General features: G+C 44.3%; 1 protein-coding gene across 2 annotated transcripts in view; it reads left to right on the forward strand.

The window, feature by feature from the left end:
• LOC147097989 (golgin subfamily A member 7-like) overlaps window positions 1-23,234 on the forward strand; it is a 46,041-nt gene extending 22,807 nt beyond the window's left edge. Inside the window, exons 4-6 of one of the 2 annotated variants that reach the window (XM_085971186.1) lie at window positions 1,462-1,563; window positions 11,223-11,287; window positions 18,688-23,234. In XM_085971186.1, the coding sequence (XP_085827312.1) occupies window positions 1,462-1,563; window positions 11,223-11,270 (150 nt within the window). In that variant the 3' untranslated portion in view covers window positions 11,271-11,287; window positions 18,688-23,234. The remainder of the gene's footprint in view (window positions 1-1,461; window positions 1,564-11,222; window positions 11,288-18,687) is intronic. The other variant, XM_085971187.1, reaches the window with a different exon arrangement.
• Window positions 23,235-23,437: the final 203 nt, after the last annotated feature.

A 23,437-nucleotide genomic window follows, 5' to 3' on the forward strand; every position in this document is an offset into this window, starting at 1 on the left:
CCATGTTGGTTATTTCCAAAGACGCTAAGGGGCTTTGGTGGGGAAATCTACCATTTTGTCTGTAAAACTGCTTCACATACTGGACCTCATGTTACTAAGCTTCCTTGGTATAATGTGATTATTGGATGATTCCCAAACCTACTTTTTCTCAAGCATGTTAAGTTATCCACTTGAAGTATTCCTGACATTACTTTATAAGTGGAAGATCAGTGGAAAAGAGACACAAAAAAAAAAATTAAATTAGAAAAAAAAATATATCCCTTGCTTAATATGTGGAAATTGTCAGACTTCCACAGATTATATTATGGAAACTTGGATTCCGACTGCGGAGATTGACTGACCAGAATCAAATCCGACTGACTGTGCATTGATTTGATCAATTTTGCAGCTTTCTCGTGACTTGAAATAGTATGCAGGGACTTAATTAAGCTATGAAGGGCTCCCTTTTATAAGCAGGTAAGTGAGTACTGGTCACCCAATCTTCCCAGTGAGAATATCTGTCACGTATTATTGATTTTGGAAAATGATCCGGCTTCTACCATTTCAGCTTTGGCTCATCAGAGGTTTGGAGAATGGAGGGTTGAAGTGACTCGAGACTCCAGCTTGGCTGACTTTCTGCCATTCATTGTCAGTGTGACTGACAGCAGCAGAAAATGCACATTACATGTTGGCAGAGGCACGCTTAGTGCTCGCATTTAAAGAAACCAGAGCCCCCCTTCTGCGCCACCCCCCCCCCCCCCCCCCCCCCAAGAACAGATGTGGTGAGCCAGGTTATGATTTAGAGTTGATTTGTGTAGTCCATTGTATTCTGTGTTTGAAGAACAAGAAGGATCTCTGAAGAAAATATAACTGTTTTTGAGCAAGTGGCTGGCCAGAGAATGTGTAACTGGATTTAAATTTAAATTCGAATTTATTTTTACCCCACCCTCCCCCATTCCACTTCCTTGAACATGATGTGCTTCCATGGTCGAGAGGATGGGCTGATAACCTGGTCCCAGCTCTCTGCTTCTCCCGAACTCGGGGCCATAAATATAAGATAGTCACCAATAAATCCTCCAGGACATTCAGGAGAAACACCTTTACCCAAAGAGTGGTAAGAATGAGGAACTTGCTACCACAAGGAGTAGTTGAGGCGAATATCATAGATACATTTAACGGAAGCTATACAAGCACACGAGATAGAATAGGGTTAGATGAAGAGGGGTGGGAGGAGGCTTGTGTGGAGCATAAACCCCGGTATGGACCAGTTGGGCCGAATAGCCTGTTTCTGAGCTGTAAATTATAAGAATGTGAGCACCTCTTGACCTTTTTAACCTTATACCCCCAATATGCCGATGGGTGCAAAATTATACACCCGTAGTCTTAGGGTTTTTTGTTGATAGTAAGTGATGCTTACACAGATTCATGTCCAGAATCGATTTTTAATATATTATGTATTATTGATGCCTTTTTTGTCTACAGGTGTTGAAAAAGATCGCTAAATACATCCAGGAACAGAATGAGAAGACCTATGCACCGCGAGGCCTCGTCATAGTCGATCCAATTGAAAGAGGATTGAGAGTTGTATCCTTTTTGGTTTCACTAGTTTGCATCTGCTATTCCTTCATCCATCTGCTGACCTCTTTGGAATGGTGTTTATCTTCCTTATATAGCCCCATAGCTCATAATCGGGAGTTTTCATAATGTCGTTACAATGCTGCCTCCAGCATGTTTTAAGCACAGAGATCATTGCATTTCCTATTCTGATTTAACTTCGACGAAAGCACTCCCTCTTTTACATGTAACCGAGACGCTTGAAGTTTTAAAGAAAAACACCTCCCAGACTCCCTTGAAATAATGCAATAAGCCTCTGTTTTTTAAAGAAGGAAACTGAGATTTGAGAAGCTAATGAAATGCTAGCAGTCAAGCAAATTTATTATAAAATAAAAAACGAACATGCTAGAAATACTCAGCAGGTCAGGCAGCATCTGTGGAGTGAGAAACAGAGTTAACGTTTCAGGTCGATGACCCTTCCACATCAGAGCCGTGGGAGTCTTTCAGAAAGGAAATAGAGTGTACAATGCCAACATGTTCCCGTAAAGGTCAAGGGTGGGACCAACAAGCCCAGGGATCCCTGGATGTCTAGGGATATACAAGAATGGATTAGGGGAAAAAAGGAGGCTTTTGGCAGATACAAAGGACTAAACAGTGGAAGCACTAGAGAAGTAGAGAGAGTGCAGAGGGGTACTGAAAGAAATTAGGAGAGTGAAGAGGGGGCATATAAAAACACTAGCGGGCAAAATAAAGGAAAATCCCAAGGTGTTTTATAAGTATATTAAGGGCAAGAGGATAACCAGGGAAAGTAGGGCCCATTAAGGACCAAAGTGGCAATCTGTGTGTAGAGCCGTAAGATGTGGGTGAGGTTTTAAATGAATATTTTGCATCTGTGTTCACTATGGAGAAGGACGATGTAGGCATAGAAATCAGGCAGGGGGATTGTGATATACTTGAACAAATTAGTATTGAGAGGGAGGAGGTACTAGCGGTTTTAGCGGGCTTAAAAGTGGATAAATCCCCAGGCCCAGACGAGATGTATCCCAGGCTGCTGTGAGGCAAGGGAGGAGATTGCAGGGGTTCTGACACAAATTTTCAGAACCTCTCTGACCACAGGGGAGGTGCCAGAGGACTGGAGGACAGCTAACGTAGTACCATTATTCAAGAAGGGTCGTAGGGATAAACCAGGGAATTACAGGCCAGTGAGCCTAACATCAGTGGTAGGGAAATTATTGGAAAGAATTCTGAGGGACAGAATTAGTCTCCACTTGGATAGGCAAGGATTAATCGGGGATCGTCAGCATGGCTTTGTCAGGGGGCGATCATGTCTAACCAATTTGATTGAATTTTTCGAGGGGGTGACTCGGTGTGTGGATGAGGGTAGTGCAGTTGATGTAGTCTATGTACTTCAGTAAGGCTTTTGACAAAGTCCTGCATGGGAGACTAGTCAAGAAGGTAAGAGCCCATGGGATCCAGGGTAATTTGGCACATTGGATCCAAAATTGGCTTAGTGGCAGGAGGCAGAGGGTGATGGTTGAAGGTTGTTTTTGTGACTGGAAGCCTGTGTCCAGTGGTGTATTGCAGGGATCGGTGCAGGGTCCCTTGCTGTTTGTAGTGTACATTAATGACTTGGATATGAATGTTGGAGGTATGATTAGTAAGTTCGCAGATGACATGAAAATTGGTGGAGTGGTAAATAGCGAGGAGGGAAGCCTCCGGCTACAGGATGATATAGACGGGTTGGTCAGATGGGCAGACAGTGGCAAATGGAATTTAACCCTGTAAAGTGTGAGGTGATGCATTTTGGGAGGACTAACAAAGCAAGGGAATACACAGTGAATGGTAGGACCCTAGGAAAGACAGAGGATCAGAGGGACCTTGGTGTGCATGTACTGTACATAGATCCCTGAAGGCAGCAGGACAGTTAGATAAGCTGGTTAAAAAGGCATATGGGATACTTGCCTTCATTAGCCGAGGCATAGAATATAAGAGCAGGGAGGTTATGATGGAGCTGTACAAAGCACTAGTTAGGCCACAGCTGGAATACTGTGTGCAGTTCTGGTCGCCACACTATAGGAAGGATGTGATTGCATTGGAGAGGGTGCAGAGGAGATTCACCAGGATGTTACCTGGGCTGGAGCGCGTCGGCTATGAAGAGACTGGACAGGCTGGGGTTGATTTCCTTAGCAGAGAAGGGTGAGGGGGGACCTGATTGAGGTGTACAAAATGATGAGGGGCATAGATGGGGTGGATAGAAAGGAACTTTTCCCCTTAGTAGAGGGGTCAATAACCAGGGGGCATAGTTTCAAGGTAAGGGGCAGGAGGTTTAGAGGAAATTTGAGGGAAAACTTTTTCACCCAGAGGGTGGTTGGAATCTGGAACTCACTGCCTGAAAGGGTGGTAGAGGCAGGAACCCTCAACATTCAAGAAGCATTTAGATGAGCACTTGGTCCATAGCCTTGTATGCTATGGCGTTTCAAGTGCTGGAAAATGAGATTAGAATAGACAGGGCTTGATGGCCGGCGCGGACACGATGGGCCGAAGGACCTCTTTCTGTGCTGTATGACTGAGAAGGAAGGGATAGTTGAATACACATTAGGCCGAAGTCAGAGGAGTGGGAGATCTGTACTAATGTGGAAGAGTTCGGGGATGTAGGTTGGGGCGAAGCCATGAAAATAAAATGCACCTTTTTGAGCAAGTAGCTGGACAGAGAAAAATTATGTAACTAATTTGAAAATAAGGATTTGTGTATGGAGAAGGGATTGAGGAGATATTGGAGCTTTGTGAGGGTGTGATCAGTGCATGGGACTTGGTACAGGGCAGGATACAAGCAGCTGAGTTCTAGATGAGTTGGAGTTTATATAAGATGGAGTTTGCAAGGTTACTTATTAGGATGTTGCCTTCAGTTGAGAAAGTGGCGAGGTGGGGTGAAGTCTGGACTCAGCTGTTGCACACATTACCTTCGATTTATTTGGATGCAGTTTCTGCCTGGACTCCAATCTCTTCTGCAGACCCGTTCTGTTTGTGTTGTCTTTACCTACTTTAAAGAAAATGCATCTTATTACCTTGCTTTTTCTTGCATCAGTAAGCCCACCCAGGAGCAAAGTGTGAAGTTTGCACCTCAATAGTCTTCTAGATACCAAGGAGTCATGTATAGCTCTCCAATGAGTCTGCTTCATGTGGTATTTGGGAAGTTCATTGAAGTGATAAAGCGCTGCCGTAAAAACTTGGCATGCGCTGAAGGAATTTTGTGTGAAACGCTCGAGCTGCTCTATTTTTTGCCTCTCTTAGATGTTTTGTGTAACCTTAATTGGAGAATCAAAGTAGATTACTTTCTTGGCAGCCTTTAAATAATAAATTATCAAATTCCTTTTTCAATGTGCCTGAAAACAATGACTCATTATAAGCCAGAACTCTGTCTGAGGCCACCTGCTTGTCTCACAAGTAACCTTGGTTTGATAAGTGGTCAGAATATTCTGTCTGAGCACTCGTCCAGTTTGGTCACTTGAGCGGTGAAATTCCTTCTGGTGATTGTTGTTGTTGGTGGGGGGGGGGGGAGAAAAAAAAAGTTGTCCTCCAGAATAAAATGGGAAATCCTTGTGTTGAATTTGTTTTTACTTAAATTAACAAGCAAGTTTTCCAGTTGTCGCGTTGCGAGGGTTGCCTCCCTGTCTGGGGACAACCCTGGGTGGCACCGGGAGCTGCCCTGCTTTCATAAGCAAACTCCAAAGCACGGGCGACAATAACAACTCCACATATCCAAACATTCTGAACTTGAGCCTACTTCTCTGACGGGCTCCCGAATCCATCGTTCTGTGCATAGTCACGTTGCTAAATAACATGGGAGATCACAGCTGGCCTGCTGTAGTCCATGATATCTAGTGTCAGCAGGCAGTTGATGCTGATTAAAGTGGACGTTCTGTGGTGCTTGATTTACCATGGAAGTGTATTGCTTCTCTGAAGGAGCTGGCGGCACTGTTGGCGGCTGTTAATTAAAAGAGTGGCACTCCCGGTCTTTCACGGATGGCAGTGCAGCCTTGGATCCCTGGCTGTCTGTGGCCTTGGACTGTGTACAGGTTATGATCTTGTGCAGTGACAGGATGGGCTCACTACTGTAGCTGTCAGTTAAATGATGTGGAAGCAGTTAAGACCCCCAGGATTCAGGAATAATCGCACAATCACTTGCCTGTAAATGTTTTTTTAAAAATTTCAATCAAATAAAAAAACTACCACTGTGAACAGTCGTATAGTTCAATTGCCCTTTTTGATCGGTCTTTCTTAATGAGAGCAAGACATCATTCCACCACAGAGCTCGTTGTGCCATTTGTGACACTTGGTAATAAAGAAGTATACAAGGGATGAGTATTTTAATTCTAATGCCTAATCTCAATACTAGATTGTAGACGGTTTCCAGTTAGCTGTGTGAACGAATGGTTAAAACATAGGACCTGTTCTTTGTATGTTTCTCCCATTATTGTAGCAGTCGGCTCAAGAGGGTGGGGCTTGAGTTCATTGTCTCTTTATTTTCTTCCCCCTCGTCTCGGTGAGGTATGGCTTTCTCGGGCACCGGCAGCGTGACTTCATTAAACCTCCATCTGAAGGCTGCACTGTGGTTTTTTTAAATGGTACCCTTGCATTTATTAACAGCCCTGAAGTTTGCTTAAAAACCTGAGCATGTTCCTGAAATTTAATTTACAATTTTTAAAATTCTTTAGTGAAAAGCTTTTGGATTTGCATAAGCAGGTCTTGGGGAAATAAATAGTGGGACCACTTGCTCACTCTTTCCTTTCTCCCTCCCTCAGGATAGATTTTTTTCCAGACCCCTTTGTTTCAATATAGAGTAAGGACGTGTACCTGAGCAGGAGGGAAATTGGGGCAGGAGACTAACAGGATGGGTGAAGGAGAGGGCTATCAAAGTGCAGGGATGTGGGCAAAGAGTTCTGGAGTGTAGGACCAAGATGGCCGATAGGTTTGCTTGCTGATTTCTTGAGCCGCAGGGTCCTTTGCATGATTGCAGTTGCGTACGGCTCACTATTTCCTCGCCCTCCTCCCTTCCTCTGCTGAAGATGGTGACTCTAGCTCTGGTCCATTTCTGCAGTCACTAGCAGGGCCCCAGGACCTCTGCCAAGTAACCATTTTTTTTTTTTCATGTGTGCGTCACCATGCTTTTGAACTTAGGCGGGCATCGCTGCCAAGCCTGATCTTGCCCTCGCAGAATGTCCACGTGCAATCACTTTGAATCCCCTCTCTGCTGCCCTGAAGCCCCAGATGCGATCAGCTAACTAAACGGCGTGATGGACCTTTACTGATCTCTGTGGTTCAGGAATGCACGATTCGTGCAATGCACTTACCCCCTGAGAATTCAGATTAATTGTTTTAATAAATGGCAGATTTTTGCAAGTGGTTCTAAATATTACCAGTGGAATTCACTTGCTGGATTTAGTATGGTTAGTTACTTCTGCAACCCCTGCTGGTCTTGGTGAGATATGCCAATTACTTATGGCAATGTGCCTGTGACTACAGGGATTTTAATTTTTTTTTCCTTGGGCCTGAATTGGACACGGTTAGGAAAGTGACTGAATCAATTGGATCACCTTGTGTTTTGGACTCCAAAATGGCTGCCTTGTGCTGTCGGAAAATGAAAAGGCTTGTGTGTACGTCGCACAGATGTTGTCACAGGCTGATTGATGCTTGGGACGCGTTCAACACGTATTTATTTAATATTTAACAAAAAATACCACAGCAATTTCACGGTTTCTGCTCTTTCACGTAGTGTGTTTTGAGTTATGGGCGTGCATGGCAAGGCATGCAGGAAGAATGAGAGACTAGCAGAAAAGCTGTGTGGTATGCAAGAGGAGCCTCTGAGTGCACAAGTCAGGTTTTATTGATGCTGGCATTTTATTGATGCTGGCAGTAGGTGCACGAAATATAAAAACGGGAGAACGCTGCACCCCAGGCATTCAGGTCCCAACTTTCCTTGAATGGTGAGCAGTTGTTGAAGGCAGTGGGGGGGGGGGGAAAGTACAGCACCATCAGGTTGACTGTCTTCCTTGGGTAGCTTTTGTCAGCAGTGGCTGTTGGTAGCATTCTTGCCCGAGTCAGAAGGTTGAGAGTTCAAGGCTGACTACAGTGCAGTGCTGAGAGTGCTGCACTGTCGGAGGTGCCGTCTTTCGGATGAGACATTAAACTGAGGCCCCGTCTGCCCCCTCGGGTGGACGTAAAAGATCCCATGACCCCATCTTGAAGAGTTCTTCCTGGCTATCATTTCTCCCTCAACCAACACCTTAAAAACCAATAATCTGGTCGTTATCACATTGCTGTTTGTGGGAACTTACTGTGTGCAAATTGGCTGCTGCGTTTCCTACATTGCAACAATGACTACACTTCAAAAGTACTTCATTGGCTGTAAAGTGCTTTGAGATGTTCTGATGTCGTGAAAGGTGCTATCTAAATGCAAGGCTTTTTTGTAATGAATTGGGCGGGGAGCTTTAAGTGCAGTCCCTTTGGGGTTGAGGTGATCCTCGTGATGTTATTTGAAAGCCAGTTCAGCCCCTATAGTCAGATTGGTGATCTGACAAATAATGCAGGCAGGTCTAACGCACCCTTGGTGATTGGCTGGCCAGCCTGGCTCTGGAGTGCAATGCAAAGCGATAGACCTGACCCGGGGGGGTGGGGGGGGCCTGGATTCTTCCCACTAGTATTCCAATAACACTTCGAACCAATGGTCTTGCTCAGTATCAGTAAAACGTGTGGTTTTAGCTAGTTGAATTTGAGCATTAAGGTAAAGAATCCCTAAACTCTGGCTCTGCCAGTCTATGTCTATGCTCTTTGGACTTGGATCAGATCGTGTCCCTGTAGGGAGAGTAACTGCACACTATCAGTTACACAGAAGTACATGTCTGGATTGGAAACTTTTTAACAGTGATGGGTTTTTATGACAATCCAGCCGCTTTCGTAGAGTGTTTTGCCTGGTGCTAAATTTATTAACTTGCCGTCGTGAAATTTGAACGAAAGACATCTGGATTGCTAGTCTGGTGCTTTAATCATTCAGTCCCTCGAGCCTGTTCCGCCATTCAATTAGATCAGGGCTGATCTGCACCTCCACTCTACTTACCTGCCTTTGCTCCACATCCTTTGATACCGTTATCTAACAAAAATCTATTGGGGCAGGGGGGAAGGGAAGAGGAAAGAGTTCCATTACCCTTTGTGTGGGAAAAGTCATTCCTGACCACTTCTAAATGGCCGAGCTCTAATTTTAACATTTTGCCTGCTTGTTCTGGATTCCCCCACCAGAGGAAATAGTTTCTCTATCTTTTTTATAGAATCCTTTTATCATGTTAAAGACCTTGATTAGATTACCCCCATAAACGTCTACACCCCAGGGAATACAAACCATGTTTATGTGGAGTTTGCACATTCTCCCCGTGTTTGCGTGGGTTTCCTCCGGGTGCTCCGGTTTCCTCCCACAGTCCAAAGATGTGCGGGTTAGGTTGATTGGCTATGATAAATTGACCCTTAGTGTTAAGGGGATTAAATACCTGGGGTTACGGGGATAGGGTGGGATATGTGTTGGTGCAGGGGTTACGGGGATCGGGTGGGATATGTGTCGGTGCAGGCTCGATGGGCCGAAATGGCCTCTATCTGCACTGTTGTGATTCTGTGATTCTGAACATGTCCTCATTTAATCCTTTCAGCCCAGTATAATTCTGGTAAATCTACACACTATCTCTTCCAAGGCTTCTTCCTTGAGGTGCGGTGCCCAGAACTGAACGCAGTTACTCCCAGGTGGGGTCTGATCAAGGCTCTGTACAACTGAAGCATCATTTACTCACTTTTGAAACCCAACCCCTTGAGATAAAGGCCACAAGCCTTTCTGATTAAAAGCTAGTGCACAGGTATAAAAAGTCGTGATTTCTGTACATGGGCAGCTAAATCCCTTTGCTCGTCCACCGCACCTAGTCTCTCGCCATTAAGAAAATACTCCGATTTGTGTATTAGCATCGATAGTGAATGACCTCACAATTCCCCACATTGACCTCCATAGCTTTGCCCACTCACTTAGTCTGCCTGTTCCCCATTGTAACTTTCTGTTCCCATCTACACAACTTACTGTGCCTCCTAACTTAGTGGCATCTGCAAACTTGAATATACAACTGAATTTCTTCATCCAATTCTGTTCTAGATCTGTAGTTCCCTGTTTGTCTATGTGTGGGTGGGTAGGTGTCTCTTAATCTCTGGTCTTGCTTGAGACTTAAATTTACAAGTGAGACAGTGACTAAAACAGCCTAATTTCATGTCTCTCTTGCTGATGATGCTCCTTCACAGACCTTTGGGGCAGCCACCAACTCCAGGCCCCTTTTTGCCTGATGGAGTCATCATTCATGGTTAACTATCCAAAAGTATTGAAGGAAAAACAAACTGGAGGAGAAAAACCATGTCCAAATTAATCCATATTTTGCTTAATTTTTCATTTTTTAGGGTTTTGCTGCAAAGCGCACTCCTTTTAACCCTGCACAATGGTGGATTTCTTGGCTTCACTTCGATCTGTGCAATGAAGGGCATGGTAGTTAATCAGTTACTTTAGCCGAACCACATAGGTTACAGATTGTTTGCAGCTGCCACTAATAACCGTACAAGTGAAAAATTGTTTGGGAAATTAGACCTGACCTGGTTGGACTAAGAACAATGAAAATGCTCTTTCCCTGCCTGTGTCTGGTTGTACAAAGCCTGATTGGATCAACCTTGATTTCCTTGGCAATGTGTCACTGGCACCTATTTTTCTAGTCACTGTTGCCCCTCACCATTTGAACAATATTTGCTGATCTGAAGGAATACATAATTACCTGCATCAAATATTTCTGATGGTCTTTGTTAGAAATAGGTGTGAAGAGCACTGAACACAGTAAAGTGGTCTTCTGTTATACCTGTAAATGTGGAGTCCTTTTGCTTGTATTTAATGTTTCCCTTCCTTTTCACTTTTTTCTACCTGCTCTGGTTGCTGACTGTGCTAGGATGGGGTTCCACTGGCATCTGCAGCCCCTTGATACTTTAGTCAAGTGGCTCTTTGTTGTGTGGATCAATGGGCAATTCGACCGTGGAAGTCTTCACAACAAAAACCGGCTCCTGTCCTCGCCCAATGTCCACACGTGCACACTTTCCCTATTGGGAGCATTGGATGTTTTGCTCTCCTGCTGTAGCCAAGGCTGGTTGAGGCCAGGTTGTAGTGCAGCTGCAGCCTAACCGGAGATGAACTCACTCACCATAGAGCAGGCACTGAATGTGGGACCGTTAGATTTTCAGGGTTTCACATTACTCCTTGAGTGGTGCATTTGCCTCCAGTGCTGTTGGGGTGTTTGAAGTCCTGTTAGTAGAACAGAAAGTGAGGGGAGGGGTGTTTGTCAAAATAATTATGGTAATCATTATTATTTTGGGGTGGGGGGGGCAGTTAGAATTAATTAAAAAAACAACTTTTGAGGGCTGTGATTGGGACAACTGGGGAAGTTGGGGTTACAGTCTGAATCAAAATTGGCACACATAAAATGGCGAAGCTTCTTCTGGATCTGTATCAACAAAATTTCACTCTTTACATTATTCAGTTATTTACAAATGACTGCAGCGGAAATCTGTATTGAACTGTGCCAGTGATGCTTCGAATACCCCATTTGTTTCCTTAACCCTGGCTCTGGCAGATTGAGATCTCCATTTATGAAGACAGAAGTTTTGGCAGTGGAAGATGAACTGTGGAAAAAGTAAGGTATGAACTTTTGCAGGATCAAATCAAATCAACTTTTATTGTCATTGTTAGTGCACAAGTGCAGTACAACGAAATGTAGGCTTGCGGCTCCTGAGAGTGTACATTTGGATTAAGACATTTAAACATTCAACATACATTTGGCTTGTAGTATATTAACATAAATATGACCATAATAAAGTGCATTGGCAGATGTGCAGGCTTTAGAGTTTATTTGTGGAGTTCAGTAGGATGACAGCCCTGGGAAAGAAGCTGTTCCTGAATCTGTTCGTACGGGTGCAAATGCATCTGTAGCGTCTCCCAGATGGTAGGAGGGCGAACAGACTGTGGCTGGGGTGGGTAGGGTCTTTGATGATGGACCGTGACCTCTGTAGACAGCGTTTCTGGTATATGTGCTCTATGGTCAGTAGCCGGGTGCCGGTAATGCGTTGGGCAGTTTTGACTACCTGCTGCAGGGCTTTCCGGTCATAGTAGCTACAGCTGCCATACCATACTGTGATACAGTTTGTCAGGATGCTCTCTATTGTGCAGCGGTAAAAGTTAGAGAGGATCAGGGGTGACCGATTACATCCCTTCAGCCTCCTTAAGAAATATAGGCGCTGCTGGGCCGCCTTCGCCAGAGAGGTGGTGTTGAGGGACCAGGAGAGGTCTTCCGTGATGTGGACGCCGAGGAACTTAAAGCTTTCCACCACAGCCCCATTGATGTGGATGGGGGTGGTGTGACTTCCGCCTTTTGACTTCCTGAAGTCCACAATGATTTCTTTTGTTTTCTTGGTGTTAAGGGCCAGGTTGTTATCGGCGCACCACTTCACGAGATGCTGGACCTCCTCCCTGTAGGCTGACTCATCGTTGTTGGTGATCTGGCCTACTACTGTGGTGTCATCCGCAAACTTGATGATGGTGTTGGAACCATTAACAGCCACACAGTCGTGGGTGAAGAGGGAGTAGAGGAGGGGGCTCCGCACACATCCTTGTGGGGGCCCCCGTGTTCAAGGTCGGGGGGGGGGGATTCTGAAAGGCAGCTTGATGCAGCGGGTCTGCTAGGCATCAACTGAATCAGTAGGATTTCACCTGTGGTTGAGCTCCATTCACCCTGATGGTTTAAGGTTATTCTGGCTGGTACCTAGAGTAAATTTTCTACCGGGTGACTCCAGGCAGAAGACGGAATAACTTGATGGCATCGTGCAGACCGAGCCCAGTGCACAGGAAATAACGGCAGGAAATCTGCAGCACACAACTGTGCAAAAAATCAGCATTTTTAAGTGATTTGTGTCAAAAATCAGCATTTTTAAGTGATTTGTGTCACAATCAAGTATGTGGCTTTATACCAATGGAGTTAAATTTGTTCAAAGATGTGCGGGTTAGGATGATTGGCTATGATAAATTGACCCTTGGTGTTAGGGGGATTAAATACATGGGGTTACGGGGATCGGGTGGGATATGTGTCGGTGCAGGCTTGATGGGCCGAAATGGCCTCTCTCTGCACTGTGGGGTTTCTGTGATTCTGTGAAAACTTGCAGAATTCGAGGCCAATAATTTTTTTTAACTGCCTTTGCACCACTAGTTTTAATTAGGATTTACTTTAAGACTTAAAGTGAATGGGAACTTTACCCTGGTATGAAGCCTGTACGAGCAGGGATTTAGATGACTGATGCATCCTGAGCATTTTTGCGCTGTTAAGATGAAGAATGTCAACACTAGACAAACAGTATTTACCTGCATTCTCTGACTTTGGGAGGTATGTGTTCAAAGCCAGTTAAAAAATTTCTCCTCTCTCGCTCGCTATGTTTCTGTCTGCATCTCCCCATATCTAATAATGTGCCCCAGGTTCAGAAGGGCACTCCCTGTTGCCACCCGCGTGACCGTTGTTTCCTGCTTCTGTCATTCCAGTGACCTCTGATCAACACTAAGTTGTGCAGTTTAGTGCTGTCAAATCAATCGCAAGTCACTGAGTTGGGAGTTTGACTGAAGAAGCTGTGTAACTGGCAGAGATGCCAGGTTTGTATCCCCTCAGTCTGCACTGGATCGATAATCCGGTCCTGGCGGTGACTGACAACACCCTGCTACATCTCATGACATGTTCTCTCCTTCACGAATTGCTAATTTGCCTGTCGGAATATCTCTTCCCTCCCTCCCCTGCCTGGCGCACTTGCAATCCTTCTGCTAAGATTGAGTGAGGACCAATGCGGGCTGAAGGTTGGCGATTGCGTTGAATGTTTAAAGCTCACTTTCTCCAGCAGAAGAGTGTGGCGTAGATGCCAGGGGGGCTTATCTGAAGGGAAGAGAAGAAATGAGGAATAATCAAGTTTAAGAAAAAACTTTTGTCGAGATACATCAAATGTGCTTGCTACCTTTTTTTGTTAGCACATGGACAGGAAATGCAATTTACAAGTAATTACCACACCTGCAGAACATTAATTTCTTTGCGTGCTTCTTTTGGATTAGGTTCCAGTTGCAGCTGGATGGACAGAATTTGTTTGTAATGTGTTGCAGTGACTCCCTCTACCACCATTAATTCTACCCACTCTGTTTTCTTGATGGCTGTGTTTATTTCTGCTATTTTGGATTTTTTTTTTTTACAAATTTAGCCCACTCGTGTGCCTCCATTGTTTGATTTGGAAATATATTCACACAAACTTTTCCCTGCCTTAACCAGTGCCAATATATCCTTGTGACTGTGCTCGGAGCAGTTCTGTTCGGTTGCACCTTGAGGTTCACTCCCCCTGGATGAAGTAATTTTATTTTCTACACCCTGTAACAGCGTTAATAGAAGGCGACTTGTTTCGCAGAGCATTGCCTTATAGATTTGTAGGTCGGAGCTGTGCATCGCCCTTTGAGCAGAGTAAATCTGCAGTTTTGATTTGTACCTTCACTTTAATAGAAACACTTGCCTTTAGTTTCACAGGATAATTACAGTGGAGGCTGGGTCATTAAATACGTTTAAGGTGGAGATAGACAGATTTTTGCAAGATAAGGGAGTGAAGGGTTATAGGGAGCGGGCAGGGCAGTGGCTTTGAGCCCAAGATCAGCCATGATTTTATTGAATGGCGGAGCAGGCTCGAGGGGCCGAGTGGCCTATTCCTGCTCCTATTTCTTATGTTCTTATGAGGAACCCCCTTCCGCTCACCTCAGTCCACCCATTCAGAAAGAAATCCATTGTAGCCTCCAACTGGTACTTAACTCGAGTATTTACAGCACAGAAACAGGCCAGTCAGCCCAACAGGTCCATACCGGTGTTTATGCACCACATGAGCCTACCTCATCCAGAAGTTCATTCCATGTACTGATCATTATTTTGTGGCCAGAAGAACTTCCAAACACCAATTCATGCCATTTGTTTGCCTTAACATTAACTCTCCTAAGATCATAAATAGGAGCAGGAACAGGCCATTCGGCCCCTCGAGCCTACTCTGCCATTTAATGAGACCATGGCTGATCCAATTTTGGCCTCAACTCCACTTTCCTGCCTGCTCCCCATAACCCTAGACTCCCCTGTTGCTCAAATATCTGTCTATATCAGCCTTAAATATATTCAATGACTCTGCTTCCACAGCTCTCTGGGGTAAAGAATTCCAAAGATTCACGACCTTCAGAGAAGAAATTCCTCCTCATCTCTGTTTTAAATGGGTGACCCCTTATTCTGAGACTATGCCCCCTAGTTCTAGATTCCCCCACGAGGGGAAACATCCTCTCAGCATCTACACTGTCGAGCCCCCTCAGTATCTTATATGTTTCAATAAGATCACCTCTCATTCTTCTAAACTCCAATGAGTATAGGCCCAACCTGCTCAACCTTTCCTCATAAGACAGCCTCTTCATCTCCAGAATCAACCTAGCGAACCTTCTCTGAACTGCCTCCAATGCAAGTATATCCCTCCTTAAATAAGGGGACCAAAACTGTACGCAGTGCACAAGGTGTGGTCTCGCCAGCGCCCTGTACAGTTGTAGCAAGACTTCCCTACTTTTATATTCTATATCCCCCTTGAAATAAAGGCCAACATTCCATTTGCCACCTTAATTACTTGCTGCACCTGCATGTTAAATTTTCATGTACGAGGACACCCAAATCCCTCTGCACTGCCGCATTCTGTAGTTTTTCTCCATTTAAATATTTTTCTTTTTCTATTCTTCCTACCAAAGTGGATAACTTCACATTTCCCCACATTATACTCCATCTGCCAAATTCTTGCCCACTCACTTAACCTATTGATATCCCTTTGCAGACTCTATGTCCTCCTCTCAACTTGCTTTCCCACCTATCTTTGTATCATCTGCAAATTTGGCTACAATACACTCGCTTCCTTCATTTAAGTCATTAACATAGATTGAAAATAGTTGAGGCCCCAGCACTTATCCCTGTGGCACCCCACTAGTTACAGTTTGCCATCCTGAAAATGACCCATTTATCCTGATTCTTTGTTTTCTGTTAGTTAGCCAATCCTCTATCCAATCTAATATTACCCCAACACCATGAACTCTTATCTTATGCACTCTCCAACCCCACCTTCCCTCTCAAACAAAATTCAAAAAGTAAAAATGTGGATAAGTTTTATCATTCACTGACAGGAAAGCAACGGCCTGGGCGTCCCAGAATTTGGAAGCAATGTTTCTGCATGTCATGACGTTGCCATGAGGTTCCAGAGGTTTACGAGTCAATAATTGTTCAAATTGTTGGTGCATCTTAAACGTGCTGTTGGGTTGTGTGAAATTATGAGTTCAACTCCTCGGAGATTGGGATTTTTCCGTATTAATGAAGGTCTGATAATTAAAATACTGAAGCATTAGGGGCTCTACTTTGATTCCATTTGCTGACTGGCTTTCACGCTGGAGGCTTTCTTAAGGGATAGTCTGGGCCGGGTTTTGGAAAACTGGGCATTTAAAAGCCCTTTTGTGGAAGGCTCAAGCACCCTGATTAGTTGACTGAGGAAGCAGCATTGATGAGGTGCAACTTTGTTCTTTCAAAAGATGTCATCTGAAGGTGGGTGGGGGGAAGTAAAGAGCGAGCGAGATATGCATTGAAAGATCTGGGGTATATTCTGAAAAGGAGCTGGGCCCATAGTGCAGGGGTAGGACCAGAACTTTTTAAAAATGAAAGAAAAAGCAAGGTAAATTAGGAAATGGTTGTGTGCTGCCACGCTTGGGTTAGAACATCTTAAATTGTAGGAAGAAGCAAAGTGTGAGGGGAATGAGCGCCACAGTTTGAGATTTTTGAAAAGGAACCAAGTGAGAGTAAAAGACTGTGTGATCAGTCTTTTCATTCAACATGACCAGAAAGAGGATATTGGACAATTTGTACCCTGCATTGCTCCTTTAATCGTTGAATTATTCTCCGCACTTGTGAGACAAAGCACTGGGGATTTGGAAGGACTGAACTGCAGTGTCTTCAGGTCCTGTTCTGTTGTGCCACTGGTCTATGGAATCATTTTGGTAATAGTAGTGGATCTCCCGCAAGACTGCAGATGGGCAGTCGGGAATCTGAAGCGTGTTTGTGATGCTTCGCAACTAACCTGGCCTGTCCAGTGCTTCCTGTCGGAATCCAAGTAATCGAAGGTGTTCTTAAATTCATATCAATTAGAGGTTAGGAACAGGAGTAGGCCGTTCAGCCCCTCCAGCCTGTTCTGGTTTGTTTTGAATGTTAGACTAATACTTAATTTTTTTTTTAAAGATTGTTTTGGAGCTGTAACAAGTGTGACTATGTTGGATGTAAGGCTGCTAAATACATTAGCTTCTTCCTGTTGGCCACTGTGGTTTTTTGTTAGCGGGGCAACTTTGCAGCTTGTGGATGTCATACATCTCCAGATCTCAGTTGCAATCAAAAAGCATAGTGTGGATCTCGAAGGCCTAATGTCACTTTCAACAGGGAAGAAATGCATCCCCTACAACTGCAGCTTGGCACTTGGGAAATGCACCACCTATGGTTGGCAGATTTGAGCACGCAACTCCATTGTAAAGCACACCAGTGACTGCTTAATTCCCCGGGTGCTTTGGTGGGCTCACCATACAGTCTTCTGTATTTTACGTGCAATGTCTGGAGTTGGGGTAACACAACAAATCATTATGGTCCCTTGGGGAAACGTCCCAAAGTCAACGTTCTGCAGCTGTGGGCAATCACTCATAAACTAAATACAGTTTTTCTCAAGATTTGAAGGTCTGCAAGTGGTAAATGAACAAAAACTTGCTTTCTTTCCTTCTGGTTTCTTTGCTGCTCTGCTTTTGTAACTGGAGGTTTGTGGTGACTGGACGGCCCAGTGGGTCAGCTGGCTGTTCTTTCACCTTTGGGACCATGGCTTGGATTCATTCCAGGTGGGAGAGGGGCAAGAATTTGTTCTCTCTCTCTCTCTCTCTCTCTCTCTCTGGTCGATTGGGCTTATACTCTCTGGAGTTTAGAAGAATGAGAGGGGATCTCATTGAAACTTATAAAATTCTAACAGGACTAGATGCAGGAAGGATGTTCCTGATGGCTGGGGAGTCCAGAACCAGGGGTCACAGTCTAAGGATAAAGGGTAAGCCATTTAGGACAGAAATGAGGAGGAATTTCTTCACCCAGAGAGTGGTGAACCTGTGGAATTCTCTACCACAGAAGGCAGTTGAGACCAATTCATTAAATATATTCAAGAAGGAGTTAGATATATTTCTTGAGGCTAAAGGGATATGGGGAGAAAGCAGGGACAGGGTACTGGATGATCAGCCATGATCTCATTGAATGGCGGAGCAGGCTCGAGGGGCCGAATGGCCTCCTCCCTCTCCTATCTTCTATGTTACGCATTGTTTCTTGGGCCGCACATGAAAGTTAACTCTGTTTTCTATTGATTTGCATCTCCAAGTTGCTGAAGCTAACACATCTTGGTGTCCTGACTTGGAGTTTATCCATCAGTGAGGCCTCTAGATCCACAAAGTTCAAACCGAACAAAGCCGCAAATAGGGTGCAAGCGGAAATGGGACTGAGCAGTTTGGGCTTTAGGAGCTGATTGCTAGAACTCTGGGGCTCCAGATAGACCTGGGAAAGCAGGTTGAACAAGGTTGGGAGTTGAGGGACATTGCTGGGTTTGTGCAAAAGGAGCTGGATTTTGTACCTGGCTGTGGTACACCTGACCTTGGGAGTGATCGCTTGTAGTAAAATAAAAAATAAAAAAATTAAAAAATAAAACGGTACTGGCACTGATCCCTCTCACCCCAATCAAATTGGGGTTAATGTGCATTGACAGGCGAGAGTTGATGTAGCCTTCACTTTCTCCCTGGCAGTGCTCAATGCTGATACCGGAGTGCGGGAGATGGAGAAACATTCCATTTACTGGATCGGATGTCCCTTGCTCTGATGAGCACTAAAGATGCTTTTATGTGGATCTGGATTATATTGTATTGTGACTGGACATATCCTCATTTATTTTTATTTTATTTACCAGTGGGACCAAGGCAGTGAAGGATACAGGCCACTTCTGCTGGGTATCGATTCTGTACCGAACATGTACCCTACCTCGTCTCTGGACTATCATTCCACAAACTCTTTGAGGACCTTGGTGCCACTTAAATGTTGGATGATTTGCAATCTGCTGTATCCTCAAATAATATATACTATGTGTGGGGGGAGGGGAAACAAATAACTCGTGATCAAATTATAATTTTCTTTCTCTGAATTTCTTTTTTTAAATTAAAACTATTTTATAAATGAACATCACCAGAAGTCCTGAAAGAAAGAAAGAAAGAATCTCTAAGGAGGTGTTTGGTTGTGCAGTGGTGATGCTCTCTAGTGTAAGTTCATAGCTGTCTGAAGCCTTGGATATTCGTCCCAACATTAATTGAAGAGGTTGTGCTTTCCTCGTGTGTTGCGGACACACGACTGTGGGCCAGTACGATGCAATTAACCCTAAGAGTACTGGAGGCTTTTGACACCTCAATCAAAAGTGGCATTTTGTTTTGCTGATTCTGAGAAGCTGCCTCCATTTGCCTTGGCAGGTGAGGTTGCTACCAGGTGTTAGACAATGCTGTCAAAACTAGGAGGTCCCAGGTTAGTTGGTTAATCTCAGCCGGGGCAGCAGATTAGGCGCTGATTGTCCAATGTCCCTGGTATTGGGCGGTTAAAATTGGCTCGGGTTCCTGCTCCATGTCCAACATACCCCTGCTGATGGAACTATGTGTAGAAGTTTTGGACAGGATCAGGCTGTGATTAGACGTCATGTAGCCTTTCAACAACCACTGGTTGAACTCGCCAGTGGTCCTGTGCCCTAGCACGAGTTGTAGCCCACCAGAAGAGTAGGGGGGAGAGAAAATGTTTTGTACTGTGAACAAAATGAAGACAAAGGACCTGAGCGTGTGGTAGAAGGCTCCTGATGCAATCGCAACTGGGTGACGAAGGAGATCTTTGGGTGCGGCCGGGAGGTTCGGCACAATGGGTTGTTAAGTGAGAAATGAAGTGGTCAGGTGCGTGCTTGAAGGCTGTGAAGATAGTGGAGGTGTGCGAGGAACATCTCGAACCATGAAAATAAAACCAACGATTTCTTCGGTCACCGAACTCTGAGACTGTGTTGGTGCAGACCCCAGACATGGTTCTTTTTTTTTAGTATCGCTGGCAATTCAGTTTTTTTTTCCAAAGTAAATTTCTGGGAGCTTTCGCAATAAAAGTTTCACTGGTGGCAGTCCTGACTGATGTACGCTCACCGGATGCTGCAGATATGACCGCAAGAGGCTATTGCATTGTCATTGAGATGGTAGATTGGGGGTACAGTACAAGGAAAGGGTGGTTTACAGAGGAATTAGTGTTTTACTGAAGTTTTTGCACGTGTGTGTGTGTGTATGTAATTAAAGGTTAAATGTTTCTGCAGAAAGCTGATTCTTTTTAAATTGTATATATTTACATAAAACTTTGGGTTGTCCTTTTTTACATTGAGCCAGATTCGGGAGAGTGGTGCTGCTCTTCTCCATTTGCTTTCTCTCCCCCCCTGCCTTTACCATATACAGACCAGAAACAGCCAGCGATTCCAACGGCAGTTCACAGGAGCCACAACAAATGGGTTTCTGACGGCCATTGGCTGCACTGCTGCAACTTGAAAGCGCCTTTACACAACCACATAGATGCATTTTAAAAGCCTTAGAAAGGAGCATTCAGTACTCTTAGTGGTTAATAACTTATCAATGCTCTGTCACCACTTGTAGCTTTTAGCTACTCGGGTTTATTCCCCAGGGAACTCTGTGACTAAGTAAGATCAGCTCATTTAAATTTTTACTGTTTCTCTTGTAACTTGCAATACAAAAATGTAGCTTGCGACAACTTTAACGCCATCTTCTAGATCTGCAGAGTTTGTAAACACTTTTGATATATTTGTAATTTTTTTTAATAGTCTTTGTCATGGTTTTCCAAAGAAGAAAAATGTTGAGAACATGCCGGTTGTACTTTGTCACAACCCAAACGTTTTAACTGTGTTCAGTGTTGTGCAGACTGTTCTTGGCGGTTTTGCTGCTTGTTAGTGCGTCTAAAGGAAAAATACAAAGCCTGACCTTGATCCCGGGAAAATAATTTGAACAGAGTCCGAGACAATTGGCTGTCAATCATGTCTGACACTAAATCTGACCTTGTGTGACCTCAGGAGCGCAAAAGGGAAGGGGTTTGAGTTGTGCAGTGGAGTAGAACGAGCAGAACATTGACCTTTCAGTTCCAATCCAGCTCAGACTGGCGGACTGAAAGTCTCTTCAGGACGACTGTGAAGGGAGTGTGGGTGGGGTAGAGGGGGGATGGTGTCAAGCGAGTTCCCAGTGGACACATGTCCATAGTATAAAACTGCCTGTTATTTGACTGACACTAATTGGGCAATCTCACTCTGAGAGGCCACGGACAGGGTCAGCAGAAATCAACAGGAGATTTTTGTTTAAAAATCTGCAGGACTTTTTAATTTAACTCTATTGGTGTGCGTTCTTTCCCACATTCACATGTTCTAACCTTTTTAAAAGACCAAATGAGTCGGCGCTTAAACAAAATCTTTAACTTTTTCCACACCGACCTATCTTGAATAAGTCCAGGTTCTGAATTTTATTTTGGCTCTGGTAAAGGTTTATGCTGAGCTTTAGAAAGGACTCTTCAAATTTCTGCGGAGTGACAAATGAACTCTCCCAACCCCCATGTCTTCTCGTCCCCACCACCCCCCCCCCCCCCCCCCCCCGAAATTGACCGTTTCTAAGGCTCCAGAAACAGCACTGAACTAAGTTTTTGTTATTTCAGAAAACGCTTAAGTTTTCGAACTATCAATGTGTGGGGGGGGTGGGGAGATTTTTTTTAGGGAGTTTGATCTGTGACACACACTTGTCTTACTGCTGGCCCTGAGGGTAGAGGTGGTGTGTGAATTCGAAATCTCTGCTTTGCTGTGGATGTAGTGGGAGTTTGTTTTGAGGCAAGTGTGAGAGAAGGCTGTACCCTACAGCTTTCACCTGCAAACATTTGGAGATTTACCTGGGTGCAGAAAGACCAAAGCACTTCACTCCCCAAAACTGCCATCCTTGATTATCACAAAGCAAAATTCACCTCAATGAAGCAGTAACTGTCATGGCGAAACTGATGTTTGATTATTGTTTCAGACTGCTGTTTTGAAACATCAAATGTTAAAGTATGATATACTTTAGGAAGTCCACATGAGTAAGGCTGAGAGTTTTTTGAAGGCACAGTTGAAAAATGCAGATTCAAATGATGTGAAGCTTTATTCTTATTTCTGACATGCTTCGGTCTTTTAACTAAATATGAAATGCCGTACATTACCACTGATGACATTGGATGCTGTGACACCCTAAACTTTGCTGCCATTTACGGTGTTCGTATTTCGATTAAGATTTTCTGCCCTGGAGTAATGAGTCGTTCCAAAAATAAAGGCCTAAGAAGGCAAGAGAATTCGGAGCTCTTGCAATTCATTTCATCAGCGCCGTGAGGTTAAATGACCCACGTAGTTTCACTGCATCTAACAGGATTTTGAATATTGGGAAGAATTAAGTCCAGGAGTGGCTAACTGCACATTTCCCTCCCCCCCAAAATCTAGCAGTGGGCTGAATTTTAAAACCTCCCCAATGCTTGACCCTATTCTGATTTGCTAACTTTGAGGATAACAGCACGGCCCAAAAATCCATTGGGCTTGTCTTTGGTGGGGTGGGGGAGTAAATTACTCCTTGGTGGAGTTCCTGTTAAGAAGTGGGCTTTAAAGCTTGCGTATTGAGCACCTTGTAGGGCACACCCCAGGCGGGAAAAAGTTATCGGTCCTTAAATTGGCCACACTGCAAATGTGTTCATTTGCTTTAACGAAAGTGAGACCATCACGCTTCTTAACATGGTAAGCGTACACCACTTAGCTTTCAGTTACACAGCCAGACCAGCTGTGCTAGCTGCGTATTTTTATATCCATTAAGTGTACCAGTTGACGTGACCTAGATTTCTAGAGCGTTTTTACGAAAACCAGTGTAAAATATGGGAACAACTTTCTTGTATCGAGGTGTGAGTTGAAGTCCTGAAGTTCTGGTGGTGGTACTACTACACAGGCAAGGCAAGGCAACGGCCAGATGAAGCTTTGAGGCTTTCAAAAGAAAAATGAACGGAGGCCTATATCAAAAAAATATTTGTACAAAACCGTACCTATTTATACAATGTATTATACCACTCCAATTGGCGTTGAGTTTGATACATAAGTGGAATAACTATTCTGTATGAGAAGCACTGCTGTCGGATCTTTGACAATTGTTCTGTGACTTGGGTGAAATTAGTGCAGCACCTTCTGAAACTTAGCATAACTCGCAGAACCTCGTTTATATCGTGTACCTGTCTCGAAGATGCTTTTGATTCTATTTTATTACTGTATGCTGGAGTCACATGCGGTTTTTAAAAGCTGTCCTTTGATACGAGTGCACTTGCTTGTTAATATACTGTTTTTTTGTTTTCTATCTTTGCTGATTTTAAAAAAATAAATAAAACACTTCAACAAAGGTTGTTGTTTCCTGAAGGTGTTTTGCATTGGTTGCCTCCCAAACAGCCCTTGGCGGGGGGGGGGGGGGGAGTCGGGGGAACTTCCGGTGCAAACTAATTTAACTTCCCCCCCCCCCCCCCTTTTTCTGTTTACTGCCCAATTTCAAAATGGTGTCGGAGGATTCCTCCATCATTTGAATTCTGTAACGAATGCTTTATTTGTG

Source organism: Somniosus microcephalus, chromosome 30, assembly GCF_052327205.1.
Source record: "Somniosus microcephalus isolate GS21.2 chromosome 30, FLI_Smic_1.0, whole genome shotgun sequence".
Lineage (NCBI taxonomy): Eukaryota > Metazoa > Chordata > Chondrichthyes > Squaliformes > Somniosidae > Somniosus > Somniosus microcephalus.